Below are 26820 nucleotides of genomic sequence, written 5' to 3'. Positions count from 1 at the left end.
AACCACGCGATAGACTCACCACCTATCTAGTGACCTAGAGACATAGCAATTGTGAACCGTACATGTTCTTTAGGAGTCTTTTGTTTTTTTCCTTTACTATTTTGGGGAGATATTCAGCACTTGCGGCGTTGCATGGTGTCCAATCGACTTACAAACTAACAAGAGGTCGTACCTACCTACGCATGCATGCAAGAAAGTCACGGATAGATTAATCAACGAAAGGTCGATCGCCGAGACTTCCGTGGACGATCCATCGCTGTGCATGAGTGTCCCGGCAGCGTGTGCATGGCGCTACGCGGACGTCGACGCCGCGGACCCGGGCGATGGATCTTCCTCCGGCTGGCCCTGCTTGTCGCCGTGTGGGCCCCACCGCGATAGTTCTCTTTCTCTGTCTCTCATGTCGTATTCTTCTTTAGAAACTTTCTGGGCCAGACGGACGAAGACGCTACTTGGAGTCGTAGCTATATGCAGACGGAGATGGAAATTCAATTTCGGGGACCAAAGCGTCCTGAAACGCCACTATCTCAAGCACTTGCGGAACAAAATCGAAGAGTGGATCGGACTGCGTTTCGATAACCAGTTCATCGACCCTCGGCCACGGGACAATAACAAGTTTATCAAAAATTTACACAATGAGCACCTACTTGTCCTCTCTATTTCCACAAGTTTTTTTTTAATATGAAGTCTAAGTTCTATGATAAGTCAATCTTTCTACTTCTATCAGTTGAAAACAAACTTACAATAGGATTTTGTTAAGCTGTGATGGAAACATAGATGAACTTGTTATTGATCCTAAAGGTGATCAATGCAGGAATTTGTTTTTCTTGACACATTTGTCATTCAAAGGCCAACCCATAGGGTGGGGCAGAGGGGCGCTCGCCGCTCTCCCTAGCCCCCCCCCCCAACCCACCCCCACCCCCGATAGATTTGTTTTTGTACTCGTATTATTACACCTCTACTCCTGAGTCTCAACAGCCTAGAGTAATTCTAGAAAATATTAGATGGCACAAGCTCTACCATACCATGTCTCTACTCGAACTCCTCTTATCTGAAAATAAATACTACAACATTTATAAATATTTTTTTCTCGATGCCAGGATTTCTCTCTAGGTTTTCCAAATACGCAAAACAAAGCCGGCACTCATGCAGAAACTCAATTCGGCTCCCGAGTGTGTATGATCCCTCTACCATAAAAACATATTTCCAAGTGTTAAATTTTTTTGACAAAAATTACATGCACATCTCCATAATATATGTGTATTCGTCAAGTTTCACGAAAAAATAATATTTTTTGTAGTCTAAGCGAAAAAGAGAAATTTTATCTTCTGACAAATTTTCAGCACCGAATTTTGTCTTTTTTACACACGCCACATGACATGTTGATTTTTCATGAAACGACTTTGTGAGCGCATAGCACATGAAGATGTACGTGCGAAATTTTTGTTTCAATTTTTTGATATTTTAAAATGTGTCTAACATGTATTTCAAAATAAAGGGAGCATACACTCCCATGTGCCAAAACATCACTCCTGCACTCATGTGCCTTTTCAAGGTTGTGAGTATTAATTAGTGGAGACTAACGACACAATCACATAATTATATAATTTCGCAAGCAACTCGCCTCCGATTCTTAATAGTTCTACTTGTTCTCATCATACATCTTTGATTGACCATATATTCCATCATGTTATTGATTTAGTAATTTAGTGTCAAATATGTCTGCTCTTCTACTCATTTTTTACATGGGCATTTGAATCAGTTACTCCCATATTTTGGTCCAGTGATTAATTCTAGAGGTACATATATATATACACGTGTACAAATGAGCTATTGGTAGAAATAAGCATCATGGTATATTCACTCGATCAGTACAAATAAGTAGTTTCAAATGTCTTCATGATTCCAAGGACCATGGATCTATCAAATGTACGAATTATTTACTTTATTATTGCATTACAATAATATTTCTCTTCTAAAACCCTAATATTTTTAAAGTCTATTGTGTGTGACCAAATGGTGGAGCTTAACAGAGATGAGTGTCTCAAAAACACCAATCATGCTTAATAGTTGAGTAATCTTTAAAATTTTAGCATAAATATCAGAGATATATTTTAAGATATTTTATGGTAGGGGCATGCCCCCTGGCCCTAGGGAAGTTCCACCACTCTGAACAAGGAGCTCTTGGTCTCGTGTCACCATAGGACCCCCAAAATCATTGGATCACTATGTTATCATGATTCTACTATTAATTGGTATATTGTCTTGGATGACTAATAATTCCGCACAAACAATATCAGAGTTTTTTTGAGGTAAAGTCTTAAAATTTAAACTAGAGGGAAGGATGGTGAGATAAATTCGAGAATGGTGAAAATCTTAATCTAGGGGATGCGCCCGGAATCGCATTCTTGCTCACATAGTTATCAACTTGATCATTTTAATCCTATGGTTTTTTATTTACCACCTTAGGATCAGGATTTTATCTTAATTTTCTTTTTTAACAACTATGAACGCAATCAAAATGGAGCGAGATATTTATGCCCTTATATGTTGCGTGGTAATATGGATGCAATCAAAATACGCAGAATATGTTGCGTGACACCGGCCAAGATACTAGCACTATGACACTATAGCTAGCCTAAAATATGAAATTAAGTGTGCTTTAATTGTAAAGTCCTTTGTATTTGCTGAATATAAATGATTTGATCATGACGCATGAAGATATATATGCCATTCTTGAATGTGCAGGAAGAGAAAAATATAACAAATGACTTCATTATTATGTTTATCATTAGTTCATTTCTAATTTTATAATTACTTGATTAACCGCCATATGACGTCCTTAAAAAAACCTCTATATATGATGAAAAGTGGGTAGGAGGAGGGCTGCTCCGGTGCTCCCCCCTAAATGAAGTTGGAGGGCCATAGTTAGTTATTTTTCCATGTGTTGGATCCGCCGAAACTCATATTCAGCACATGTATACTCATCTGTATTGATACAATATGTGTATATCGCGTAAGAAAAAAAAAGGTCACGTGAGCAAGATCTTTATAGGACTTTTATATTTCGGCACACGCAGATACGTACAAAAACGAGGTACAACACAACACGTGCCATACGGGTCTATATAGGGTTGTACGGACGGTGGACATATAATGAAATTACGATCGTGCCCCCGCTTACGAACATGTATGAGAATCTCCACCGTTGTTGTGTTTGACGCGCCAAAAAAATTCCAGGGGAGGAGCACCGGAGCAGAAGTGGGGTAGGAGTAAGAGGACTGCCGTCCGTCACACAAAATGTGCAACCGCCCATTCCGAAAATCCCCCCCCCCCCCCAAAAGTAATGGAATATATTTTCCTTTACTCCATCTGTTTCATAGTTCTTTTCATGGTTTTTATAAATTTGAACTAAAACCACAACTAAAATTATGGAACAGAGAAGTACGATAGATATTTGATCGTCCATAATCACTGCGTGAGATTCATTGCCGTGTTCTGCGACCCAATGAAAATTGACTACCTTGACCTAATGTCTACTCGGACCTTCTCTCACGAACGAGCTAGCAGTCGCGTGCACACATCCAATTACAAGCAATTACCGTTATGTCCCTGGCCCTGGCCCTCGCGTGATACAAATCACACGGCCGCCGAACAAGCATTAAGCCTTCCCATTGGTTCCTCACTTCCTCTCAGTCCAAAGTCCAAGTCTTCCCCTTGGCTGGCTATGAGAATTCTACTATAGATCGATAAAGCCCCATCATAGCTTTGCTTTTCGAGCGGTGCAGCTTTGGTACATGGAGTAAGAAGCGGCACCATCACTGTTGCGACAACGACGAGGACGCCATGGACAACGGACATCTGCCTCTGAGCACCGGCACCGGGCGGCGGCGCGACGAGGAGGTGGGCCGGCGCCGTGGTGAGATCAAGGAGGTTGATTTCTTCTCGGCCAGTGGCGATACGGGTACCAGATCTCGGAAAGTCGACGGTGGTGGCCGCAGGGTGATGCATGGCTGCCACAACGACGAAGTCCACGTAAGTACGCCGTCGATCGGCGCGGCGCATCCATCAGCTGCTTGAGATCCGGCCATCGCCTATTTAAAAGTTATGCTTGATTGCTCCAAAACTGAGGCACCCTCCTGGTTCACTTGTGTGGTGCAGACCGGGCTAGACTTGATGACCACCGCCATGGGCGCCGCTGGGCCGGCTACCGTCGGCAAGGAGAGAGCGGGGCTGATGGTCGGGACGGAGAAGAACAATAAAGTTAGTATCCATTTCCCCCCTTGTGATTTACGAGATCGATTATAATTGCGCTAACTTGATGTACTACACGTGATGTGCACTGTTGGTTGACAAGTAGATGTGTATGTGGTGCGTAGATGGAGGCGGCGACGGCGGCTGTGAAAGCAAAGCTCCGGCGGGTGGCGGAGGAGAACCTGCGGCTGCGGGGCATGCTGGAGGACCTCACCCGGAATTACAGCGCACTGTACAACCAGCTGCACCAGGTCACTCATCATCAGCAGGGGCACCCTCATCGCCATCATCCCGATGTGCTCCTCATGAATAACCCATTACCACCAACTCTAGTGAGTGCTCAGATACACTCCTGTTTCTTTTCTTCAACCGATCTCACCTTCTCCAAGCGAATGTTTTTTCCTCTTTAAGAATTACAGTATTTGTTTTTTTCCTATTGCCATTTTCCAATTTCGATTCTTTCCACATACCACATATGATTACAAATTACGATGTACCCATACTATTTGCTTACCACGATCAAGATCCCTGCAATACGGGTCACTGGTAAACGAGCAGTCGAGCACGCACGCCCACCGTGTAACATGCCAACTTCGGCGTTGTAATCCTCTCTCACGGAACTCTTCTACTCCATCCGTCTCAAAAAGATGTCTCGGCTTTATTTAGATTTGAATATATGTACATATATTTTACTGTGTAAATACATGTAAATTTGGATAAACTTGAGACATCATTTTTAGAACAAAGGAAGTATATATTTAATTCACATTCCAAGGTGGATTCTTTAAAAAAATAAAGACCATGCCAACACCTCGGTCTAACTAATCAATCAATTTGTTTTTTTTGGCAGAAACTGATCAATCAATTTGATTAACGATTACACTTAATAACTTGTAAAAGATTAATATAGGCTGCATGTGGAGAGGCCGGGGCATACCTTCCCCATTTCGAAAAAAACTTATGCATGCATGTTCGATAACAAAATCAAATTGGAAGACAATAATACTAGCACGTACGGGAGCATGAGTCGATAGTCTGGAAATGATTGTTCTAACTGAATTCACTACATTATTTCCTCCCCTAAACTTTCAGAGTTTCTCCATTTAAAGAAAATTAATGTTGATCTTGGAATACCGCGCTATTTTTTTCCTTGGTCTGGACACACCATGGGCTAGATGGGTGAAGCGTAGCTACGGCTGCGATCGCCCCGTTGTAGCCACCTCCATGTGAAAATGCTTCCAACCCCTTGTCCCCCTCTACCGCTCCATTACCAAGGTAGAGCCCCGAGATGGGCGTTCCACCTCGCTCTGGCATGATGCTTGGTCCGCATTGGGGCCCCTTTCAGCTGCCCTTCCCACTGCCTTCTCTCATTGTCTCCACCCCCTCGCCACCATTGCTGACACCCTTCGTGGTGGCCCCATTGAGATCCCCGTTATTCACGGGATGTCCGCTACGGCCGTGGGTGACCTGGAGTTCATGCATTTGGCCCTACCTGGCTATCCCGGATATCCGTGCCTCGACTCCCAACGTTTGAACTCTCTCACTCTCTCTCGGCTCCTCCTCCGACTTTGTCACCGGAGATGTTTATCGGGCACTCCACTCCTCCAGTTGTACCGTCCCCGGTAAACATGTCATCTGGAATTGCTTCGCCCCTCTCACAGTGAGAGTGTTCTTATGGATCCCACACGCTTCTGCAAAACTAGGACTTGTGTGCTCCTTCACCGGCTAGGTTGCATGCCCTCGCCACATTTCCCCTTTTGTACCGGCTAGCGCAAAGACATCTCACATATGTTCATTTTCTGCCCCTGCCTCCGCCCCGTGTGGGGTGCCGTCGCACCCTCTATGGACCTCCGTGTCGACGCCGATGTTCAGACCCTATCAACGCCCTCACCGAGGATCTACCGCCCATGCACCCGAAGGCGCGTAGCACGGTTATGCCCGCTCTCCTATGGTCCATCTGGAAGTCTTGCAACATAATGGTTTTCAAAGCAGATCCTGTTATAATTGAGATGCACAATAAACGAAGAACGAAAAGTAAAACACTGCAGGGGACACGAGATTTTAACGTGGAAAACCCTTGCAACACACAACTATCATACTGAGATCTCTCAAAACCATGTGTAAGCATAAATGAATCAAACCTTTTATACCACTGTCGTGGCGACTGTTTCAGACCATAAAGGGACCTCTTTAATTTGCAAACAAGATCCTCCTTACCTGGCACAACATAACCTTCAGGTTGGTCCATATATATATCCTCCTCCAACTCACCATGCAGAAAAGCAGTCTTTACATCTAGCTGCTCAAGCTCAAGATCATGCATAGCAACAATACCAAAGAAAGCACGAATAGAACTATGCTTCACAACCGGGGAGAATACATCATTATAATCAACACCTGGAATTTGAGCTGAAACCTTTTGCTACTAACCTTGCCTTAAACCGTGGAGGCTCATTAGGAGACAAACCTTCCTTTCTTTTGAATATCCACTTGCAGCGGACAGCCTTCTTTTGTTTAGGCAAGTGCACAACATCCCATGTGCCATTCTTCTCAAGCGATTGCATCTCTTCTTGCATCGCACCTACCCACTTCTCTTTATCAACCGAAGCAATGGCTTCGAGTATATGTAGCTGGTTCAATATCATGCTCCACCTGTTCAGCACAACTCAAAGCATAAACAACAATATCACATTCTTGAATTAATCGGGTAGGAGGTGTAATATTTCTCTTAGGGCGGTCAGCAGCAATAGACCGTCCTTGTCGCTGAACAAAAGGTGGTGAAGGTGGAACATCATTATCATCATTGTTGGTTTCAGGAAACACATTTTCATTCTCCTTTGCGTGCTCCACCCGCACGCCAATTCTGTGCTGCTCATCATCGAAACATCAGGAGAATCAATAGCATCGAAATGTCAGTAGACGGACTATCATTAAACATAACCACCTCATTAAAAACGACATTCCTGCTCAACACAATTTTCTTAGTTTCAGGATTCCATAATCTATATGCCTTAACTCCTGAACCATAACCAAGGAAGATGCACTTAACAGCCCTTGGCTCCAACTTTCCATTATCAACATGAGCGTAAGCGATGCAACCGAAAACTCTCAAATCTGAATAATCAGCGAGCGAACCAGACCATACCTCAATTGGAGTTTTCTTATCAAGTGGAACAGAAGGTGACCTGTTGATGAGATAACATGCGGTGGAGGCTGCTTCAGCCCAAAAACCTCTATGCATCTTTGCATTAGACAACATGCAGCGAGCCCTCGAAATAATGGTCCTGTTCATGCGTTCAGCCACGCCATTCTGTTGAGGGGTGTACGGAATGGTATGATGTCTTACCATCCCATCATTGCTGCAAAACTCATCAAATTCATTTGAACAAAATTCCATACCATTGTCGGTACGGAGTATCTTAACCTTCTTTTCAGTTTGGGTTTCTACCATAACTTTCCACTTCTTAAAAGCATTAAAAACATCAGATTTATGTTTCGGGAAATATGGCCACACTTTTCTTGAGTAATCATCAATAATTGTAAGCATGTAATTAGCACCACCATTAGAAGTTCTACGGGACGGACCCCAAACATCAGCGTGTACATAATCTAAAATGCCTTTGGTGGTATGAACGGAAGCATTAAATTTTACTCTTTTATGCTTACCAAAGATGCAAGTGCTCACGAGAACTCAAGATTACCTAAATCGCAGCCATCAATTAGCTCTCTCTTTGCCAATTCTGCCATGCCAAGCTCACTCATATGTCCAAGACGCTTGTGCCAAAGGTTAGTCTTACTAGTTTCATCGGAACTAACAGACAGCAGCAATACCGGGCAAAGTGCTACCTCTAAGGACATATAATTTCGCAGAATTCATATCACCAATCATAATAATGAGAGAACCCGATGATACCTTCAAAAGTTTGTTCCCACCTTTGTACTTGTACCCGTCACAATCAAGGGTACTCAAAGAGATCAAATTCCTCGCCATGGAGGGTATGTGTTTCACTCCTGTCAACGTGCGTGTCATCCCATCATGGGTCTTGATCCGAACAGAACCAATGCCAACAATGCTGCACTGGTTGTCATTCCCCACACGCACAAAATCTCCACTCTGCACAGACTCATAAGAACTGAACCAATCTTTGTTACAGCAAATATGAAACGAACATGCAGTATCAAGAATCCATTCATCATCACGTGAAACACATGCAGCCAAAACAGCTAAGCAATCTCCATCGGAACTATCACTACCGGCAACAACAGCAGCCTCACCCTTACCGGTGACAACGGCAGCCTTACCATTACCATCATTATTTTTCGGTTGGTAAGTTCCGTTCCTTTTCTCCTTGTTCTGCAGCTTCCAACAATCATCAATATTGTGGCTAGATTTCTTACAATACCTGCAGAACTTGTCACGTCCTTTGGACTTTGAGCGACCTCTATCGCCCTTGCTCTTATCTCTGTTGTTGTGGTAGTAGTTATCTCGCTGCTCGGTCCCGCCACGGACCTCTAACGCCTCCGCCTTGGAGGACGAACTTTCAGCCTGCACCATAAATTTCATTTTCTCCTTTTGTTGGAGAGCATCATAAACTTCCGCGAGAGTTAGTTTGTCGCGGCTCAATAATATGGTGTCACGAAAATTACTGAAAGAATTAGGCAGCGAGCATAAAAGAAGAAGACCTAAATCCTCATCCTCATACTTAACTTCTATAGACTGCAAATCGAAACAATCTCTTTCCGGGAAGATAGGTGATTCATTACCGAACCTCCCTCTTGCAACTTATGCGAGAACAGCTTCATCTTCACGTGCAATCTGCCCGTGAGATCCTTGGACAAACAGATCTCCTCTAGTTTGACCCATAACTCGGCGGTGGTTTTCTCCTGCAGCACTTCCTGCAGAATATTATTGGACGAGATGGAGTTGAATCAACGATAAAGCCTTACGGTCTTTCCGCTTCTCCGCATCGGTCCAGGTATCCTTCGCTTTCTCGCCGAAAGCATCGATCGCTTCATCCGGATCCGAAGATTGGGCGAGAATCGCCCTCATCTTCACTTGCCACAAAGCAAATCTCGTGGTGTAGTCCAGCTGCGGTAGATCGAACTTCGGTGACGACATCTCGTAAACCCTAGATCCAAAGAACACGGGCTCGATACCACTTGTTATAATTGAGATGCACAATAAACGAAGAACGAAAAGTAAAACACTGCAGGGGACACGAGATTTTAACGTGGAAAACCCTTGCAACACACAAGGGAAAAACCACGGGCGCCGGCCAGCAAAACTTCACTATTTCGGTGGTGTTTACAAACGCCGTGGGTGTACAATGATGCGATGATAACCCTAGCGGCGGCTTACAGGGAATATAAATAGGCGGTGGCAACGCTACGCTTCGGCCCAAGCCTCCGGCGACGGGCCTCGCTCCGCTCGTCAGAAGTTAGCCTCCCTTTAGTATATGAATTTGGATCACAAAATAACAGATCCCATGTCTACACCCCGTGTGCTCGCTATGTTGGTTGAACACCTCCACCTTTGGGTTGTTCGAGTCCCCTCTCGTGTGAACACAGGCCCTGTCAACTTGGTTTCTATCTCTTTCTTGAGGTGAGGATGCAACCATGTAGTGCCTCCCCCCCCCCCCTCCCCGCCGCCCTCTTCCCCACCGTGTAACCTGACTTTCTTTCTATTGGGGGCGGTATGCTACCCCAGAGCCCGGCTGTTGTTTGCTGCCCTTGGTGTCTCACCCATGTATCCCCTCGTTCTTTTTAATGAAAATCGAATTTAGGTGGATGAGTGCCCCCGTTGACTCCTCCCCCCAAAAAAATCTCCTTCTCTGCTTTACCATCTATGACTATCTCTTCAGCTGCATCCCCATGAATCTCATCTATCCAAAAGATTAGTGGATTCATTCATTAGGATTGAGAGTGAGCTAATTAAGGAATTAGTAGGATATCAAGAAGGAAAGAAATTGTCAAAGTCTAGGCCCCCAGGACAAAGAAATAGGACATGCTTGTCAAGTTCACTTCTTCAAAGAATTGGAAGTCTAACCGACCATTAATTTCTCATACTGTTGAATCATCAATGTTGTGGACAAGTACGTTATCAATTTATCATGTAAAAGATGTTTCAATTTTCTAAGTTTTGCGTCGTATAGAACGCAGGTAGTACACATAGCACGGGTGCACGACAGACAACTAACTCTAGTAACACTACTGTAGTCTGTAGGGGCAACAGAAGTGGTAGTTAGCATGTTAATCTCATGATGCACGCAGTTTTCATTGCTTCCTCGCTATCCTCTTTGACTAATGAACCAGCACGTACTTCTCGGTCGTACCAAACCTCGATCGATGCAGTCCTACCTAACAAGAACGGGGGCACCGAACACGCCGACGACGACGCAACAATTCTCCACGCCCATGGCGCAGCAGGAGGACGAGGTAGTCGCCGCCGACTTGCCGTCTTTTAGCAGCGGCGGCAGGAGGAGGACCGATCAAGATGAGGCGGCGGCGCTGGGAACAAGGGACCGGAGCAGCGAGCAAGCGCCCTCGGATCAGCTGCCGTTCCGAAAACCGAGGGTGTCCGTGCGTGCGCGATCGGAAGCACCAATGGTACTCCACTAGTTTCTTTCTAGAACAGTATGAACTCGAAGTTAAGTAAAATTGTAAACGTGCATTATAATCGATTCTTGGATGAACACTACAGATTAGCGATGGATGCCAGTGGAGAAAGTACGGGCAGAAGATGGCGAAGGGAAACCCATGCCCGAGAGCTTACTATCGCTGCACAATGGCGATCGGATGCCCAGTGAGGAAGCAGGTACACCTACATTATTCTTAAATTATATGAATGAGGGTTAGTGTGTACTCCGGCCGAATAAGGGTGTAAATTTGTCTAGCTGCATATATGCCGTAAAAGTTGACAAAATCTCAAATAAAAAGAAGTCGAGTCAAGAAGGCACAAAGACATATTCAAGTGGAGGACTTGGTCATTTAGTTTTTTTTTAAACGGAGCATGTGCCAATCTATTAATTAAGTGGTTGTGGCTATTTTTAGTTGAATGAGAACTAATAACTTCGTTCTTAGTCAGATGGTATCATCAAATCCAAGTTGCAATTCGTGTTGCAACTCATAACTAGCTCAAATCACGAAGAAAATTTAACTATGTAGAACTTAACTGAGCACGAACGAGAACTAGCAAATTCCTAATCAAGTAGAATGGAATTATTTAGTTATTTAACCAAAAAAAACTATTACTATAACCATATGTGGAGTACTTAGAAATCATGCAATTACCCGACCGTTTAGGCAGACCTATCAACTCTCCTAGCCAGGTAGATTGGTACAATCGCAAACTCTCCACTGAAACACAAAAATAAATATCTCGAATATAATATTCTTAAAAGACGAGAACCATCCATCAAATATTACAACACTCATGGTTGAGATTTTTCTAGTTACGCATTGGTTGCAATTAAGATTTTAGTACTCCCTCCGTCCCACGAAACATGTCGAAGGTTTATCAAAATTTAGATGTATCTAGACACTAAATAGTAATAGATACATCCAAAATTTAACAAACCTTCGACATGTTTCGTGGGACGAAGAAATATTTGTGCATGAGTTGCAACTAAAAAAATATCCTAGGCCATTGAATTTACTTTGTGACATCTGCTGGTCATTATGTGCAACTAAAATTTAACGATACCTTCTTAACTAAGATAATTAATTCTCAGTCAACTGAGAATTAGTCACTCCATAGCAAAATCGGTATTCTCTCACGGTAGCATCGCTAAGTAAAATTCATATACATACAAGTGCACACAGATGATAATACTGTTTGATAGTTGGTATATTCATTCATTCGTTGTATGCATGGTCATGAACAATTTAAAGGATATATAAATCCATGCATCGAACTGGATTGACTGTACTTCCGATTGAAATTACATATCTGCACGCGTGTGCATGCAGGTGCAGCGGTGCGCCGACGACAAGACAGTCCTGATCACGACCTATGAGGGCAACCACAACCACCAGCTGCCGCCGCAGGCAACAACCATGGCCAACACTACATCCGCAGCCGCCGCCATGCTCCTCTCCGGGCCGACAACCAGCCGCGACGGCGCCGCCCTCTTTGGCCACCCCGCGGTCTTCCACCACCACCAGTCCTTCCCCTACGCCTCCACCGTGGCCACGCTCTCCGCCTCCGCTCCGTTTCCCACCATCACCCTCGACCTCACGCAGCCGCCCGCTGGCGCGAACGGCATGCCGCACCGCATGCCGTCAGTCCAGCAGCAGCCTCCGGCCATGCCGTTCGTGGCACCGCCGCAGCTGGCCATGTACCTACAGCAGAGGGCGTCCACGGTATTCCCAGACAGGCCTGCACTTGGCCTGGACGCGCGGCAGCAGTCGATGATGGAGACGGTGACCGCGGCGATCGCGGCCGACCCTAACTTCAGCAAGGCGTTGGCGGCCGCTATCTCGTCGGTCATGGCTGGAGATGCCCATCGGCAGGATCATCCGCCTATTTCCCATGGCAGTACTTTCGGAGAAGGCCACGGTGACGGCGCCGCCGGTGTTGGTTCCTCCACGCCCGCGGCTGGATCACATGTGGTGGCGGCATCCGGCGGGTCGCCTCGGCTTGCGACGCAGTCTTGCACCACGTCAATTACTTGAGGTCTTGAGGACATGAGGTCAAATAGTTCCTAGTGGGTGCGGATTGATCTGTGTTGCGCCGCTAGTATCTTGTGATCATTATGAGTGTATATATTTACTGAAATTATGATGCGGAGTGGTACTAGGTAATGTAAATTGCTCTTTAGAGAATTCATGGCACTTTATTGATGTAAAGCATTGTTTGGAACCATCCAAGAGTTAGAGGAGCTAAACCTGACGTCCAAAATTACTAGGCAATCTGAATTCGTAAGACGACATGGCACCTGGAGAAGTGTTTTGTACCAATGCAGGCCTTGTTGGTAAACTTTAGAGACTTTGCTCTCTACAGTATGTAAGATCATACCTTTTTTTTTAGCTAAACGACCGGGCTTTATTTCACCTAAGATAGAATGTTTACAGGAATACCCATCCCAATCGGAGGGTTAATCAACCAAACATGTCTACCAACATCTAATGAAGTAGCAGTTCTCGCAATCATGTGTGTCTCTTCATTCGCCTCGCATCGTTCATGGATAAACTCCACTTTAAGAAAGGACTTCTTCCTGGAGATGATCTCGTTAATGACCATAGAGTGCTGCCCCTTCGCTGATCCCCCTGTATCTCCTTGACAACATTTAAACAGTCAGATGCCACCTTCAGTTTCCGAGCCGGCAGGTCTTCAGCAAGGGAAAGGGCTTCAGAACACGCCCACGCTTCCAAAACCTCGGGACTAGTAATACCATAAAAAACAAGAGCCGAAGCTCCCATGAAAGAACCATGGCTATCCCTACAAATTACCCCGACCGCTCCTCGGTTCTGCGTTTTGGCCACTGCACCGTCACAGTTCAGTTTTGCTACACCATCTGGAGGAGGCAACCAACGACTTATAGTCCCACTTGGTACTCTATCAGAGCTTTGGTTCAACTGGTTTGACACGCCAACATCAACTAAGTATCGTTGTATGAAAGCATGCGTGGACAATGGTGACTGATGAACTCCTCTAAGATCATACCTGGGCATGGGCAGCCTAGCCCGAAGCCCAGCTTGAAATTACCGCGTTAAAATGTGTGCTTGGTAGCTGGGTAGTGCAGATATGTGAAATAGGATAGAGGCCCAACCCGAAGCCCGCCCAACCATCGAGCTTTCAGGGTTTTAGGCTGGTTCGAGCCTAGGTCTAGCTTTTAAGCTATCTGACTTAGCGGTGGCGCACCATGTAGTGCGCCACTACTAGCTCACTGGTGCGCCATTGATATTTCGTCGACGTGCGCCACTACGCAAAAAAGAAGTGCACCACTAGAAAAAATTTGAAATTTGGATCTAGATCTTGGTTTTTTTATTATTTTTTTGCGTTTTTTCGATTTTCTTTCTTGTATGCATATTGTCAAGTTTTGTGTGATGAGGAAGTTAGGGTCGACTGAGTAGAGGAGAGGATGAGGAAGAGAAGGAGGAGAGGAGGAGGTGTGGAGGAGGACGAGGAGGCCGAAGTTGGAGGAGGAGGAGGATCGTTGGTGGTCGTCGGAGAGGAGGAGGGAGGAGGGAGGCCGAAGAGTCGCCGGAGAGGAGGTGGGAGGAGTGGATGGAGGAGTAAAAGGAAGGAAGAAAGAAGATGAGGAGGAGGGTAGATGAGGAGGGGTAGATGAGGAGGAGGGTAATAGAATGTGTGGGGGAGGAGGGAGGAATGGGGTAAGTGGCCGGCCATTTCAAAATTCATTGGGCGAGAACTTAGCAGTTGCGCACTGTTTTTTTTTTCTTTTTTGAATTTCTGCCCGAAATCTAAAACCTGAAAAAAGTCATGTTTCCTTTTTGATTTTTAGGAATCTAAAAATTGCCTAAATGCCCAGAAGGCGTTGAAACCGAATACGAAATTTCGGCGTAGGTACATTTTCATGTAAAAAAAGATTTTCATCGGAACTCGTATGCAACCAGAAGTCTCGTTTTACCGAAACATGACCCCATTTTGCACAAAAAAATCAAATTCATTTTTGTTAATTTTCATTAAAACTAGATGACATAATACATGAGCATCTCGAATAATTTTATTTTTTTAAAATTTCTATCTATTTTTTATTTTTTTCAAACCAAAAAGGCGGTCGGGGGTGTGGGTGGGTGAAAATGTCTGGGCACCATTTAGCAATGGCGCAGCAAGCATGGTGTGCCACTTCTAAGTGGTACCCAAACGTTCCAACACCCCTATATACATAGCAATGGCGTACCATGTAGAGGTGCACCACTGCTCACCATTGCTATGTATAGGGGTGGGTCAAACCTTGGTTAAACGTAGTGGTGATGCACTGCTCACTAGGTGCGCCACTGGTAATATGGATAGCAGTGACGCACATGTGTAGTGGTGCGCCACTGATAGTATCCTACGGCTAGGCGTTTTTCTAGTAGTGCATAAGATATGGAGAAACAAGGGGTGAAAGTTATTTGACCCTTGTTGTGTCTCCTCGGATGCAGCGCGTACCCACTCCCGAAGTTAACTTTTGTAAATGGGCCAGCCCATCAAAATCCTAGGTGTCACAATTTATCCTATTTTAGGAATGTTTTAGAACCTCCCCATTGCGGTTTTCTCTGATTTTTCTATGCCGGTTTTCCTCTCGATATTTTTGGTTCTAGGAAGGTTCTACAACCTTCGTGTTAGGGTTTCCTCTAGTTTTTCTGAGTCATTTCGGAACAATTTTTATATCTGATATTTTTTTCAGAATGTGAACTTTTTAAAATCTAAGACTTTTTCAATATCTAACCTTTTTCAAAGATGAAAGTATTTTCAAATGTAAACATTTTAAATCTGACCATTTTTCAAATCTAAACCTTTTCAAATTCTGAACTTTTTTATTTCCACCGAATATTTCAAAATTATCAAAAAAAAATTGACCAAAAAAGAGATGTTTATTTAGCAAACCTACAGGGGGACATAAAAGGCCAAGAAAAAAAAACCGAAGTGTGGCGAACTACCTACTTCTAATGGGCCGGCTCACAGCGGGAACAACGTTGCAGGCGTTGCCTCTATGAAGAGGCCAGCTCCTAACAGACGAGCTCACGTGTGGCACCCAAACCACCACTCCCTTTTTTTCAATAACATGGTATATACCCAACTTCGCAAATTTGTGTATATACTCACCACCTCTATGAACGTATATATGTATGTTGTATCCAGTGGCGGGGCTAGCCTAGACGTGGAGCCTGAGCGGGATTATGCGTGGCCATGTCGAGCTTAATTTGCTCAAACAAATGATTACTTAATCTAGCCATGTTGCTAAGTAACTAGACAAGTTTTGGAGCCAGAGCCCGGGCAGCCGCCTGGGCATGCCGGGCTGAAGCTCCACCACTGATTGTATCCCTATAAGTATTGATCCGGCAAATACATTAAAAAATCAATTTACTGGATTTTGGGATTAACGAAGTCACCACGTAGATCTTAGAGCATCTCCACTCGTCCCCCCGAGGAGGCCCCCGGCGAGCGTTTTTTCCATCCGGACGGCGTAATTCGGCCCAGTCGCGCCCCCGGTTCCTCGTTTTCGTCCGGATTTGGGCCTAAATCCATCCGGCGATCCCACGCCATCCCCGCCCCCCCCGGGGAGCGCTCGGGGACTCCGGACGAGTGAAAAGCGGGGAAGGGCCCGATCTGTCGGTGACTCGACGCACGAACCCCACCGCCACGTCGCTCAAAATCTCCCCCACCCCTCGTATCTCTCTCGCCGCCGGCACCACCCCGCCGGCTTGTTGCCCAGATTGCGCCGCCACTCCTTCCCCACCTGCCTATATTCCGCCGTGTTTGGACGACGGCCTATCCGGCTGCTCTTCCGCCGGCCTCGTTTTCCGGCCTCGCTTGCTCGTCGTCGCTCGCGGCTCGGGTTGCCTCGACCACGCCCGTCGGGTGTTCGTCCATTTGCCTCGCCGGCCATGGACTCGGACGAAGAGGAGGAGCGAGATGTTCGTCGAGCTTATGCAAGAAGAGATGGCAGCGGCCGCCCAAGACGAGGAGCACATGATGATCCTTGGTTGCTTGGCAAGCATGTACGGCGGATCGGCAACTCGTCGGCGTGGTGGGTCGGCACGAGGTCGCCGGAAGTGCAAGCCGAGACAACGAATGGAGGGCTACTGCATGTTGTACGCCGACTACTTCGCCGACAATCCATTGCACGGTGAGAGTGTTTTCCGGCGTCGTTTCAGGATGAGCGGAAAGCTATTTCCGGAAATTGTGTATGCCATCCGCCACTTTGATCCCTACTTCGGATGCAAGGCGGATTGCACTCGGTTTGGTTGGATTTTCGTCACTGCGAAGTGCACGGTGGCTATGAGGATGCTGGCGTATGGAGCTCCCGGTGATACTGCAGATGACTATCTTCGCATGGCGGAGTCCACCGCCCTTGATTGTTTCTACCGGTTCGCGGGGCCGTCATAGCAGTGTTCGGGGACTATTACTTGAGATCACCCACTGTCGAAGACACTCGGAGGATCCTTGCAACAAATGAAGCTAGAGGTTTTCCAGGGATGCTTGGAAGCATTGACTGCATGCATTGGCAATGGAAGAACTGTCCGTTTGCGTGGCGGGGAATGTACAAGGGTCACAAAAAAGGCTGCACTTGTGATACTTGAAGCGGTGGCTACCCATGATCTTTGGATTTGGCACTCTTTCTTTGGTATGCACGGATCCAACAATGACATCAACGTCCTAAACTGCTCCCCGGTCTTTTCCAAGCTTGTTGAGGGTCATGCTCCCCGGTGGACTATGTAATCAATGGTCGGCACTACAACAAAGGATACTACCTTGCGGACGGTATCTATCCAAAGTGGGCAACATTTGTGAAGACGATCTCCAATCCTAGCACCCCCAAACTTTGCGAGTTTGTCAAGAAACAAGAAGCTTGCCGAAAAGACGTCGAGCGAGCATTTGGTGTCCTACGACGGAGATTTGTCGTCGTCCGGTTCCCCGCTATGACTTGGTCCAAAGATCAGATGTGGGAGGTGATGAACTGCTGTGTGTGCCTACACAACATGATTATTGAAGATGAGCGAAAGCATCCGGTTCCTCTGACTGAGCAAGAAGCACCATATGAGAGAGAGGGTCCTCTTGCACAGCCTAATCACCAGGTGCCTCCATCATGGGCCGCCTTCATTGCTATGCGCCGGGAGATTCGAGACTCTACAATGCACCAGCTCGCTGCAAGATGATCTGGTGGAGCACATATGGAGGCTCCGAGGCAACGCCAACGCCGACGCCAACTAGTCTGTCTTAATTTGTTTGAAAAATTGTGAAATTGTGTGCTTCATTTGTTTCAGCACTTGTTAAACATTGTACTGTTATCGCCGAATTTGTTTCAGCAATTCTCGTCCTCTTGTTTGCCGAACTTGTTAAATTTTATGTTGAATTTGTTTGAAATATGTCAAATGGTCGAGGTTGGGGGTTTCCTGCCGGGGGGACGGCTGGAACTTCGGCGCTCCCCACGCCAAATCTTCATCCAATCCGGACGAAAATTTCGCCGGATTTGGGCGTGGGGAGCGCCAACGAGTGGGGATGCTCTTACTATCGATGAAACGTCGCCTCGCACTAAAAAAATATTTCATGACACCAAAGTGTTAAACCGAGGTTTGATCCCCGGTTGCCACTGCCTGCCTAACCATTCACCACCGCTCTTGAGATCAACAGATTTCATTTTTCCATGTTCATGAGCGAAATTTAGAGCTTTCTTGCTAATCTTGGTCCGAAATTAATAACATTTCGTTAAGTCGCAACCTGCGAAACTGTGAAACCTGGCATGCTTTCTGCCTTAGAAAGGTTTATTACTTGTTAGTAGTTTTTCATCCATTGCCGTTATATAATTTGTAATTTTTTAATACAGTTGCTTACCAATGTTAGAAGAGATGAGTTAATTGTAAGAGCGCATGCCTGGTGCACAACGTAACATACTCTATTCATTTTTCCTGGACGAAGCCATAAAATGGCTACTGAAGTACACAGAACAGGGAGATATCAGCATCATCTGTAACCAACAATCAATCTAAAAAGACTGCAAGCCTCCTTGCATACATATTACTCCCTCCGTTCCTTTATATAGTGCCTATAGATTTTCGGCATTTGTTTCAGAATATAAGGTTGTAGCTTAGCTTTTTTTCAATTACCCCTCCCCGTTCAGCTCCCAAATCGTTCAGCTCCCAAAAATTGTTATGGTAAGTTAAAAAGATATGTATTTACCAAATTTTACGTTGATCTCAAATCGTTTAGCAAGGGATTTTGTGTAAAAAATACTCTTGCGCTAATTTCCGTGCCAAAAAACAATAGGCACTATAGAATGGAACAGAGGGAGTATTATTCTTACATTACAGCTCGAAAAAGGAACCAGAGAAGACCAGTGCACATTATTGCAGCTCAAATACAACATTTGTCAGTTTGTGAAAGTACACTCTACATCAACAGGCGATGCCATGGGGCAGGCTAATAACTAGATCTCACTGGAGCACTGGCTGTGGCACAGATCCACACGTAAGTAGTCGGCCACAGCATCTTAGGATGGATTGCTGCTGGCTGGATGCAATGTCCTCACGCCAGAGTTTCTTGCTGTGAAGAAAATCATGGAAAAAGAAACATCAGGACCTAATATATTTGTAATCAGATTAGTAGGAACAATCATCAAGTATCAATAGCACATATCAATAGCATCCATCACAAATTCAGCTGATCACAATCACTAATCATGAAAAGGACATCACAACGGTGTCAAACACTAGCTGCGCAAAACTTGGAGATCTATTGACAATGAATGTCAACTATGGAACTCTTGACACCATCATGACATGACACGGGATTAACACTACAGTCCATAATAAGTTAATGTAAACTAGCAGTGAGTGCAATGTCAATAATTCAATAATTCCATTACTAGTTAACCACATGGAAAGTAAATTAATGCTACCTCCATCCCAAAGCTTAAGGCTATTATTTTTAGAAAGTCAAACTATGTCAAATTTGACCGAGTTTTTATCAAAAAACATTAACATGCAAAATACAAAACAATATCATTAGATAGATAATGAAATATATTTTCATATGGTATCTACAAAATATCATATTTATTGATAGATTCTTCTAAAATTTTGGTCAAACTTTACTTGGTTTGACATTTTTTAAAAAAATATAAGCCTTAAGCCTTGGGATGGAGGTAGTAGAATATGGGATGGAGCATATACGGCGCTCTAATATACTCACCAATATCAGGTGTTAGGCTTGCTTTTAAATCTGAAACTCTGGATTATAAGAGATACTAAGGATTTGGATTGCATGCCATGTTGTATACTATAGGAATTCAAAACACAAGAATCTGCAACAGAAACTGTTTGGTTGCATCCCAGGAAAAACGCAATAACTTTCCCATAGCATTAGTTGCATGGTATAGTTGTCACAGAAACAAAGGAAAAATTTCATAAGGTTGGACTAAATGGAAATTTTCCTTGAAATTGTACACAAAGAAGAACATAGGAAAATTTCCGTGGTTTTCTACAAACCAAACAATCTCTATAGGAACAAATCCTAAAGAATGAAATCATCTAAAATTCATATGAAATTCCTTTGAACAAAAGAGGCTCTTAAGGCACAACTTGCTACATAGCTCCCTCGTCTGTGGCTGCCTCTTTGGCTGGCATGATTGTCAAAATGCAGGAATCTATAATTGAAGCTATTTGGTTGCACCACTGGAAAAACACAGGAACTTTAGTATGGCGTAATTGTTATAAAAATAATGTAAATTTTCCATGAGATTGGACTCAATGGAAATTTTCCTTTGGAACTGAGCGCAAAGTGGAACATAAACAAACTTCTTATGGTTTCCACTCCCAAACGAAACAAACTCTATAGGAAAAAAATCCTACAGAATGGAAGCCTCTACAATTCCTGTTAAATTATTTTAAAGCAAAAAAAAAGGCCAGGGATAGTTTGCTACACAACTCCCTATACGTGTGGGTGTGCGTACTAGCAAAACTCACACGGTAGAACAGCTTAGCAGATACAACATAGCCAAAAGCATTCATAAACGAACAAGAAACATATTAGTAAGGTTGTCCAGCATGACATACAAATTTTCACATTCTCAATAGCACTTGTGATCTTATATAGTGATATAAGAAAATTCACATGAGCAAGTGAATTCTTCACAAGTCCAATTCCATATGAAACCACGAGTAACACTCTGACTCTCTGCTTTTCATCTATGTATCTATTGGTTGTGATTCGCTTGGACAAGGTTATGGAAATCAAACCGTTTATGATTTCTTTCAGTACGATTATGATCTATCGGCTGCAATCCGCTAATAAGAAAAAACACTAGATGGATGGTCAGCCGTTTGCCATTTTGTGAGAATTATTAACATATATCTCTATTTTCAGCCATATCTTGCTTTTAGTATGTAAATAATACTAGCAGTATTCTTAATCTCAGTACATGGAATACAAACAATCAAAACAAAGTATGGGTGAAAAGATATCGTACTATCCTAATTGGACAAATTGGGTGTCATTGAAGTATAGCATCTCTTGGTCGCCGTTTAGCTTACCAACACAGAAGAGTATGGTAGGTTCTATTCCTCAATTCCTATTTACATGGCACGCTCATTTTGCAGGATCTAACTTTGGCCATCAATTTGACCAATAATACATGAGAAATGTGTCATAAAGTTACCATCAGAAACTATTTTTGAATAAGAGTTTAGGTATTTTTTGTAGCACATGACCCATGTTTTGCGGGTCAAATAGATAATCAAAGCTGAACTTCGAGATACACTTGCGCCATGTAAATAAGGAACGGAGGGACCATTTGCATGCAACAAAATTTCATGTTCTATTGGAATACGAGTACATAAAATTTCAAAGATCAGCATTGCATGTAGATAAACTGTTGCTCGGTAGAATGTCAAGTAAATGCACAAGAAAGATCATCAGTAAGATGTAAAAGGTTGTAAAATCTGGAAAAAATAAAAGTCATGTGTACAAGCATATCATGTAGAAGCATGTGTTGCAATAGGCGACTGTACCCAGAGTAGAATACTACAATCAAACAAATTTATGGTGCAAAAAATAATTTTAACGAGCAGAACCAGTCCATGAAAGTAAAGTCTAGTACTGAAGTGAGTGTTAATAAGTGTACCTTCTCAGAAGGCCGCAATTTACTGCTGGTGAATCCGTCAGCAACAAGCTTATTGACAGCATCTCTCAGCCTCTCATAGTCCTCCTTGACATTGTAAATCTGGTGCGAGATCCTTACATACCCAGTGACTGAATCACCATTATTATCTGTTGCCGTCTCTTGCTCCTCAAGCCTTCTGGTATTGTAGTATATTGGCACTTCCACCTTGAAATCCTTCCTCAACATGGTGCGCACTCTAATTGCATCATCATCGCTCTCAATGCCAAGACAGTTAGGCATCCCTACCATAACCATGCTTCCGCACATTTCTGGCGGCGAACCAAGAGACGTCCCCCATGCCTCGGCGAGCATGTTGCCCATCTCAATCACCTTGTCGTGGTTCCGGTTGCGTATCCCCTCGATCCCACCTTCAAACCGGTTGACAAAGTTGACAGCTTCAGGAACAACAATCTGGGCGCTGTAATCCCGTGTCCCGATCCATCCGCTCTCCATAGGCAGCCCATTGCCGTACTCGTGTGACACCACAGGGTGGTGGAGCTGAGAGGCTACAGGGCCACCCTTGCGGGTGTGCAAGAAGGCCACGGCCGGGGGGCAAAAGAACCACTTGTGGAGGTTGCTAGTGTAGAAATCGGCCCCAATGTCGCGCACATCGACCGGGACTTGCCCGATGGAGTGCGCAGCATCGACAAACACCTTGTCCACGCCCTCTTGGCGGCAGATGGCGACGAGTTCCTTGACCGGGATGACAACACTGGGCATGGAAGTGATGTGGTCAATGACCGCGAGCCGGACCCTGCGACCGCCAGCCTTGGCGACGGCGAGCGCGGCACGGAACTCGGCGACGATGGCGTCGGGCGAAGCGACAGGGAACGGGAGGGGCACCTCGACGACGGCGGCCCCCGCGCGGGCGGCGTAGGCCTGGATGGACTTCTTGACGGCGCCGTAGGCGTAGTGGAGCATGAGCACGGCGTCGCCGCGCGCGAAGCGGCCCTCGGCGAAGCTCCAGGCGGCGTGCTGCAGCACGATGGCCGCGGCGGTGGTGGCGTTGTCGACGAGGGAGATCTCGGAGACGTCCCCGGCGTTGACGAGGGCGGCGACGGCGGCGCGGGAGCGGCGGAGGCCCGGCTGGAGGCCGTGGAAGTAGAAGTCGTCGGGCTGCGCGAGGAAGAGGCGCTGCCAGCGGGCCTGCTCGTGGAGCACGGAGGCCGGGCAGGAGCCGAAGCTGCCGTTGTTGACGCGGGCGACGGCGGGGTCGTGGTGCGCGAACTCGTCGCGGATCTCGGCGGCCGAGATCAGCGCCGAGCGCGGGCGCTTGGCGGGGGGAGGGGACGGCCCGTTGCCGTTGCGGTGGCCGTTCTCGGCAGGCTCGTCGGGCGGGATCGACGACATCGCCGCCGCTGGTGCTGCCGCCGAGCTAGGGTTGGGATGGGATAGAGAGTGATGGGGAAGAGGCTTCGGGAGATTGGGGTGTGTCGGGGTCGAGTCACACTGACTGCGAACCTGACTCGAGTCAGTCGGGTAGCGGCGTGTTGGGCTCTACCTGACTGCGAACCCGGAAGGTCGCATTCAGTGGTCGCGTCACATCGAGAAGATCGTCTTTTCCTTCAAATTGTTGTTCATTTGCAACAACAACAACAAAAAACAATCTCGTTCTCTTCCTACTTAGGTGTAAGAACAGAAAATATCCATATATTGCACCAGGATAGAAAATTCTACTCCCTCCATTTCAAAGAACAAGGTGTCCTTGTTTTTCGTGATTTTTATTTGATCAAAAAAATACTTAAAATTTATAAAGTTTGTTTGTATGAAATCATCATCACTAAAAAGTGTTTTTCAACACGAATTTAACGATATTATTTACATCTTGGATTATGTGTGCTCAATTTTGATGGTTAAAGTTCGTCTTGGATTATGTATTTGGATTATGTATGCATCTTATTCTTTAAAATGGAGGTAGTATTCGCGAAGGTTATGACATGGGCACCAAGTTAGATGACGCTAGACGTGATGATATAGTGTGATTTTATCATACTTTAACTCTCCGCTTCATCACCTATTCATAAAAAAATGTTGTGTACTTCCTCCGTTCGAAAATAAGCGTCACAGGTTTATCTAGATGAGTATGTACATACATGTGAATCCAGATTACCATTTTTTGAGGAATAAGAAGAGATTAATGTGAAGAGAATGAATAAGAAGAGATTACCGTGTAGATACATATGTATTGCACGACAACTATCAATACCGATGTTCGACAAAGCGTGTGTGTTATTGATGGCAGCGCAGAAGATCAGCCGCCACACGCCACCACTGCTAGCAGCACTGCAATTATCAGGACGCTCAGTGAAGCGAATCAGCCACTAGGTGGGCCCGGAGCGGCAGGGGAGGACACACACGTGGTCTTGGTTGTGTCCATACCGACGCATTTGCTGCCCAAATTTTGGTTGCAAATGGATCGTCACAGTTGTGTTGGATCGTTAGTGTTGTGGGTATACTTCATAGGTGTACCATCGACAGTGCCTAGATCCGGCAAGCCCAGGTGGCCCACAGACGGTGATGAGGCATGTGGCCCATCGGGCGGCCCAGTTGCTGTTGATCATGAAGGAAGAAGTCCGGCCCGGGATCGGCAGGCCGGATCCGCACCGACATAGGAGTGACCCGGATCCATGGAGGCCCATGAGGAACCCGGATCCGGGAAGACGTGTATGGAAGGCGGATCCGTGACGTGCACGGCAAGATATTGTACCATAGTTAGGTTATCTGTAATCCGGCTAGGACTCTCCATGTAAACCCTAGATCCGTGCGCCTTTATAAGCCGGATCCCGGGAGCCCTAGAGGCACAACCACAACTCATCTTTCTATTCTTAATAGGTGATCCCATTTCTCTTCACATGCAGCCTATCCACCTTATCAAACATCCTTGACCAATCCTAGCCTGCCACATGTCATCAAATATGCCACCTCAGCCATCCACATCACCAGGGTTAAAATCCCACTAATTATGCCCCGTATGTAAAAATAAGCCACGATTAAAATCCCACTAATCCTCTTCCGCTTCGAGTAACTTCCCAATAATTACTCCCGTAATTTGATGATTTCACTCTCCCTCTTCAGCTTCTACACCCCCAAATGGCGTTCCTCTCCTCTTACAAAAGAAACTGATCGACTTTCATCTTCACCATAAAAAGGCAGTAGCAACTGTCATCAGAAAACAATCCACACGTTTCGTCTCCACTATTGTAACTGATCAGTAAATTGGCCCTGCCTCTCCTATTTATTTTCTAACTTCCGGCTTCACCCAGTCCCATTCCCCTCCATGAGTTGGACGCACCCTGCTACGATCTACTGCATCTCTGCTAAACCCTCTATAGTCGTGTGCTGCTGCCGATGAGAACAAGCTTCTCGCCGTATCCTGCAGTTGTCATCGGATCTCTCTCCCTCTCCCCCTCTCTCCCCCCTCTCTAGAAGAAATCATGCAGCTCCGGCTATTTAATACAGTGATTTCTAACCTATTTCTGATGTTAGTTGTTCGATCTGTGGATTCTAAATTCTGCTATGTTGCCCCTTTTCATCTGATATTTTTCTCACAAACAATCTCAACACTTTCAGTTCCAGGTCCGACTGGGTCTGCTACGTATAATTCATTCAAATCGCAGACGAGAAAATCGTAATAGCAAATTTACATTGCATAGTTTTGATGCTCATTCAAATGCCAAGTTGGTCATTACCTTGCTATTACTTTTCCTGATCAATTTACTCTTCAGAATAACTTTCTTTTTGCGGGATCAGATACAATCGCAAGGTATGTTGTATTTGTTGCCATTTTGTATATATCTCAATCGGAGATGCAGACCTACAAATGAACTTTATTATTCTGTCATTTATTAAATTTTCTTTTTATTCGTGGATTTACTTTTAAAAGTGACCACAGTGTAAATAGCGAATATGGAACAATTATAAATTCCTCCAGCTCAACAGTTCTTCATTGCGTTGCTACCCTCTGGCAGTCCATTTAGTTTAATCAATGATATTTGTTGTTCATTTCTTGGTGCAGATCAGCACCTAAGCAGCTGCCTCAAGTAGACTGCAAAACTTCTTTTGAGCTTAAATTATAGTATTAACCTACTAATTTGTTCTCAGGTAAGTCCCTTTTCAGTTTTGTGATTGATCCTTCTTTCTACCTACATGGGCGATGAATGGTCAGCGTCTTTGTACATTGCGGATATATATATCTACACATTAGCTATCTATTTGTCGGTTTATTTTTCTGTTCATATTGTTATGATCCCATTTCTCTTGAATTGTTTGACAAGGGATATCTTGGATGTAACGTGTTCTTTTCGAATAAGTACAAACATTTAACTATTGCACTTCTGACTGTTAGCTTGCTACCGTGACATTCTTTAACTGAATAATGGCATATAATCTCCAACGTAGGAAAAGATCAACTAATCGCTTTCGTTTGTTCTTAAATTCTCCTTATGTATACGATTAAAGTGTCCCGCAGCAATGCGCGGGGTACCATCTAGTTGTAACAACGCGAAAGCGCCCAGATAATTCCAGACAAGCAGCAGTAGGCCCTGTCATCGTGCAGGTGTTCCGAAGCTGGGTAACTCGCGTACCACCGTCCCGTGTGCACTCCGCCCTATGGCCCCTACTTCTTCTCCCCCTCGTGAGGATCCCTCCTCCGAGGTACCGTCGATTAGGCAACGACAGTTAGACTAGTCTTTTATTGTCCTTCTACTCGCGCGGACTAAAACAGACAGCCACGATCCGTTTA

General features: G+C 45.1%; 2 protein-coding genes across 3 annotated transcripts; one reads left to right on the top strand and one right to left on the bottom strand.

The window, feature by feature from the left end:
• The first annotated feature begins 3688 nt into the window (after positions 1–3688).
• Positions 3689–13164, top strand: LOC124666774 (probable WRKY transcription factor 47). 2 transcript variants are annotated; one of them, XM_047204104.1, is made up of 6 exons: positions 3689–4032; positions 4159–4260; positions 4377–4583; positions 10603–10857; positions 10952–11065; positions 12226–13164. In XM_047204104.1, exons 1-6 carry the CDS (start codon positions 3844–3846, stop codon positions 12922–12924), a joined length of 1566 nt encoding a protein of 521 aa, XP_047060060.1. In that variant the 5' UTR covers positions 3689–3843; the 3' UTR covers positions 12925–13164. The 2 variants fall into 2 exon arrangements, with proteins under 2 accessions (XP_047060060.1, XP_047060059.1); XM_047204103.1 differs by having other exon boundaries at positions 12220–13164.
• Positions 13165–19240: 6076 nt separating this feature from the next.
• On the bottom strand, positions 19241–23508 carry LOC124666432 (putative L-cysteine desulfhydrase 1). Its single transcript, XM_047203771.1, has 2 exons — positions 22041–23508; positions 19241–19462 (listed from the first exon to the last, which is right to left on the bottom strand). The coding sequence occupies exons 1-2, from the start codon at positions 23427–23429 to the stop codon at positions 19445–19447; spliced, it is 1407 nt and encodes a 468-aa protein (XP_047059727.1). The 5' UTR covers positions 23430–23508; the 3' UTR covers positions 19241–19444.
• Positions 23509–26820: the final 3312 nt, after the last annotated feature.

Source organism: Lolium rigidum, chromosome 6 (genome assembly GCF_022539505.1).
Source record: "Lolium rigidum isolate FL_2022 chromosome 6, APGP_CSIRO_Lrig_0.1, whole genome shotgun sequence".
Lineage (NCBI taxonomy): Eukaryota > Viridiplantae > Streptophyta > Magnoliopsida > Poales > Poaceae > Lolium > Lolium rigidum.
This window is presented reverse-complemented; position numbering and strand designations above follow the sequence as displayed.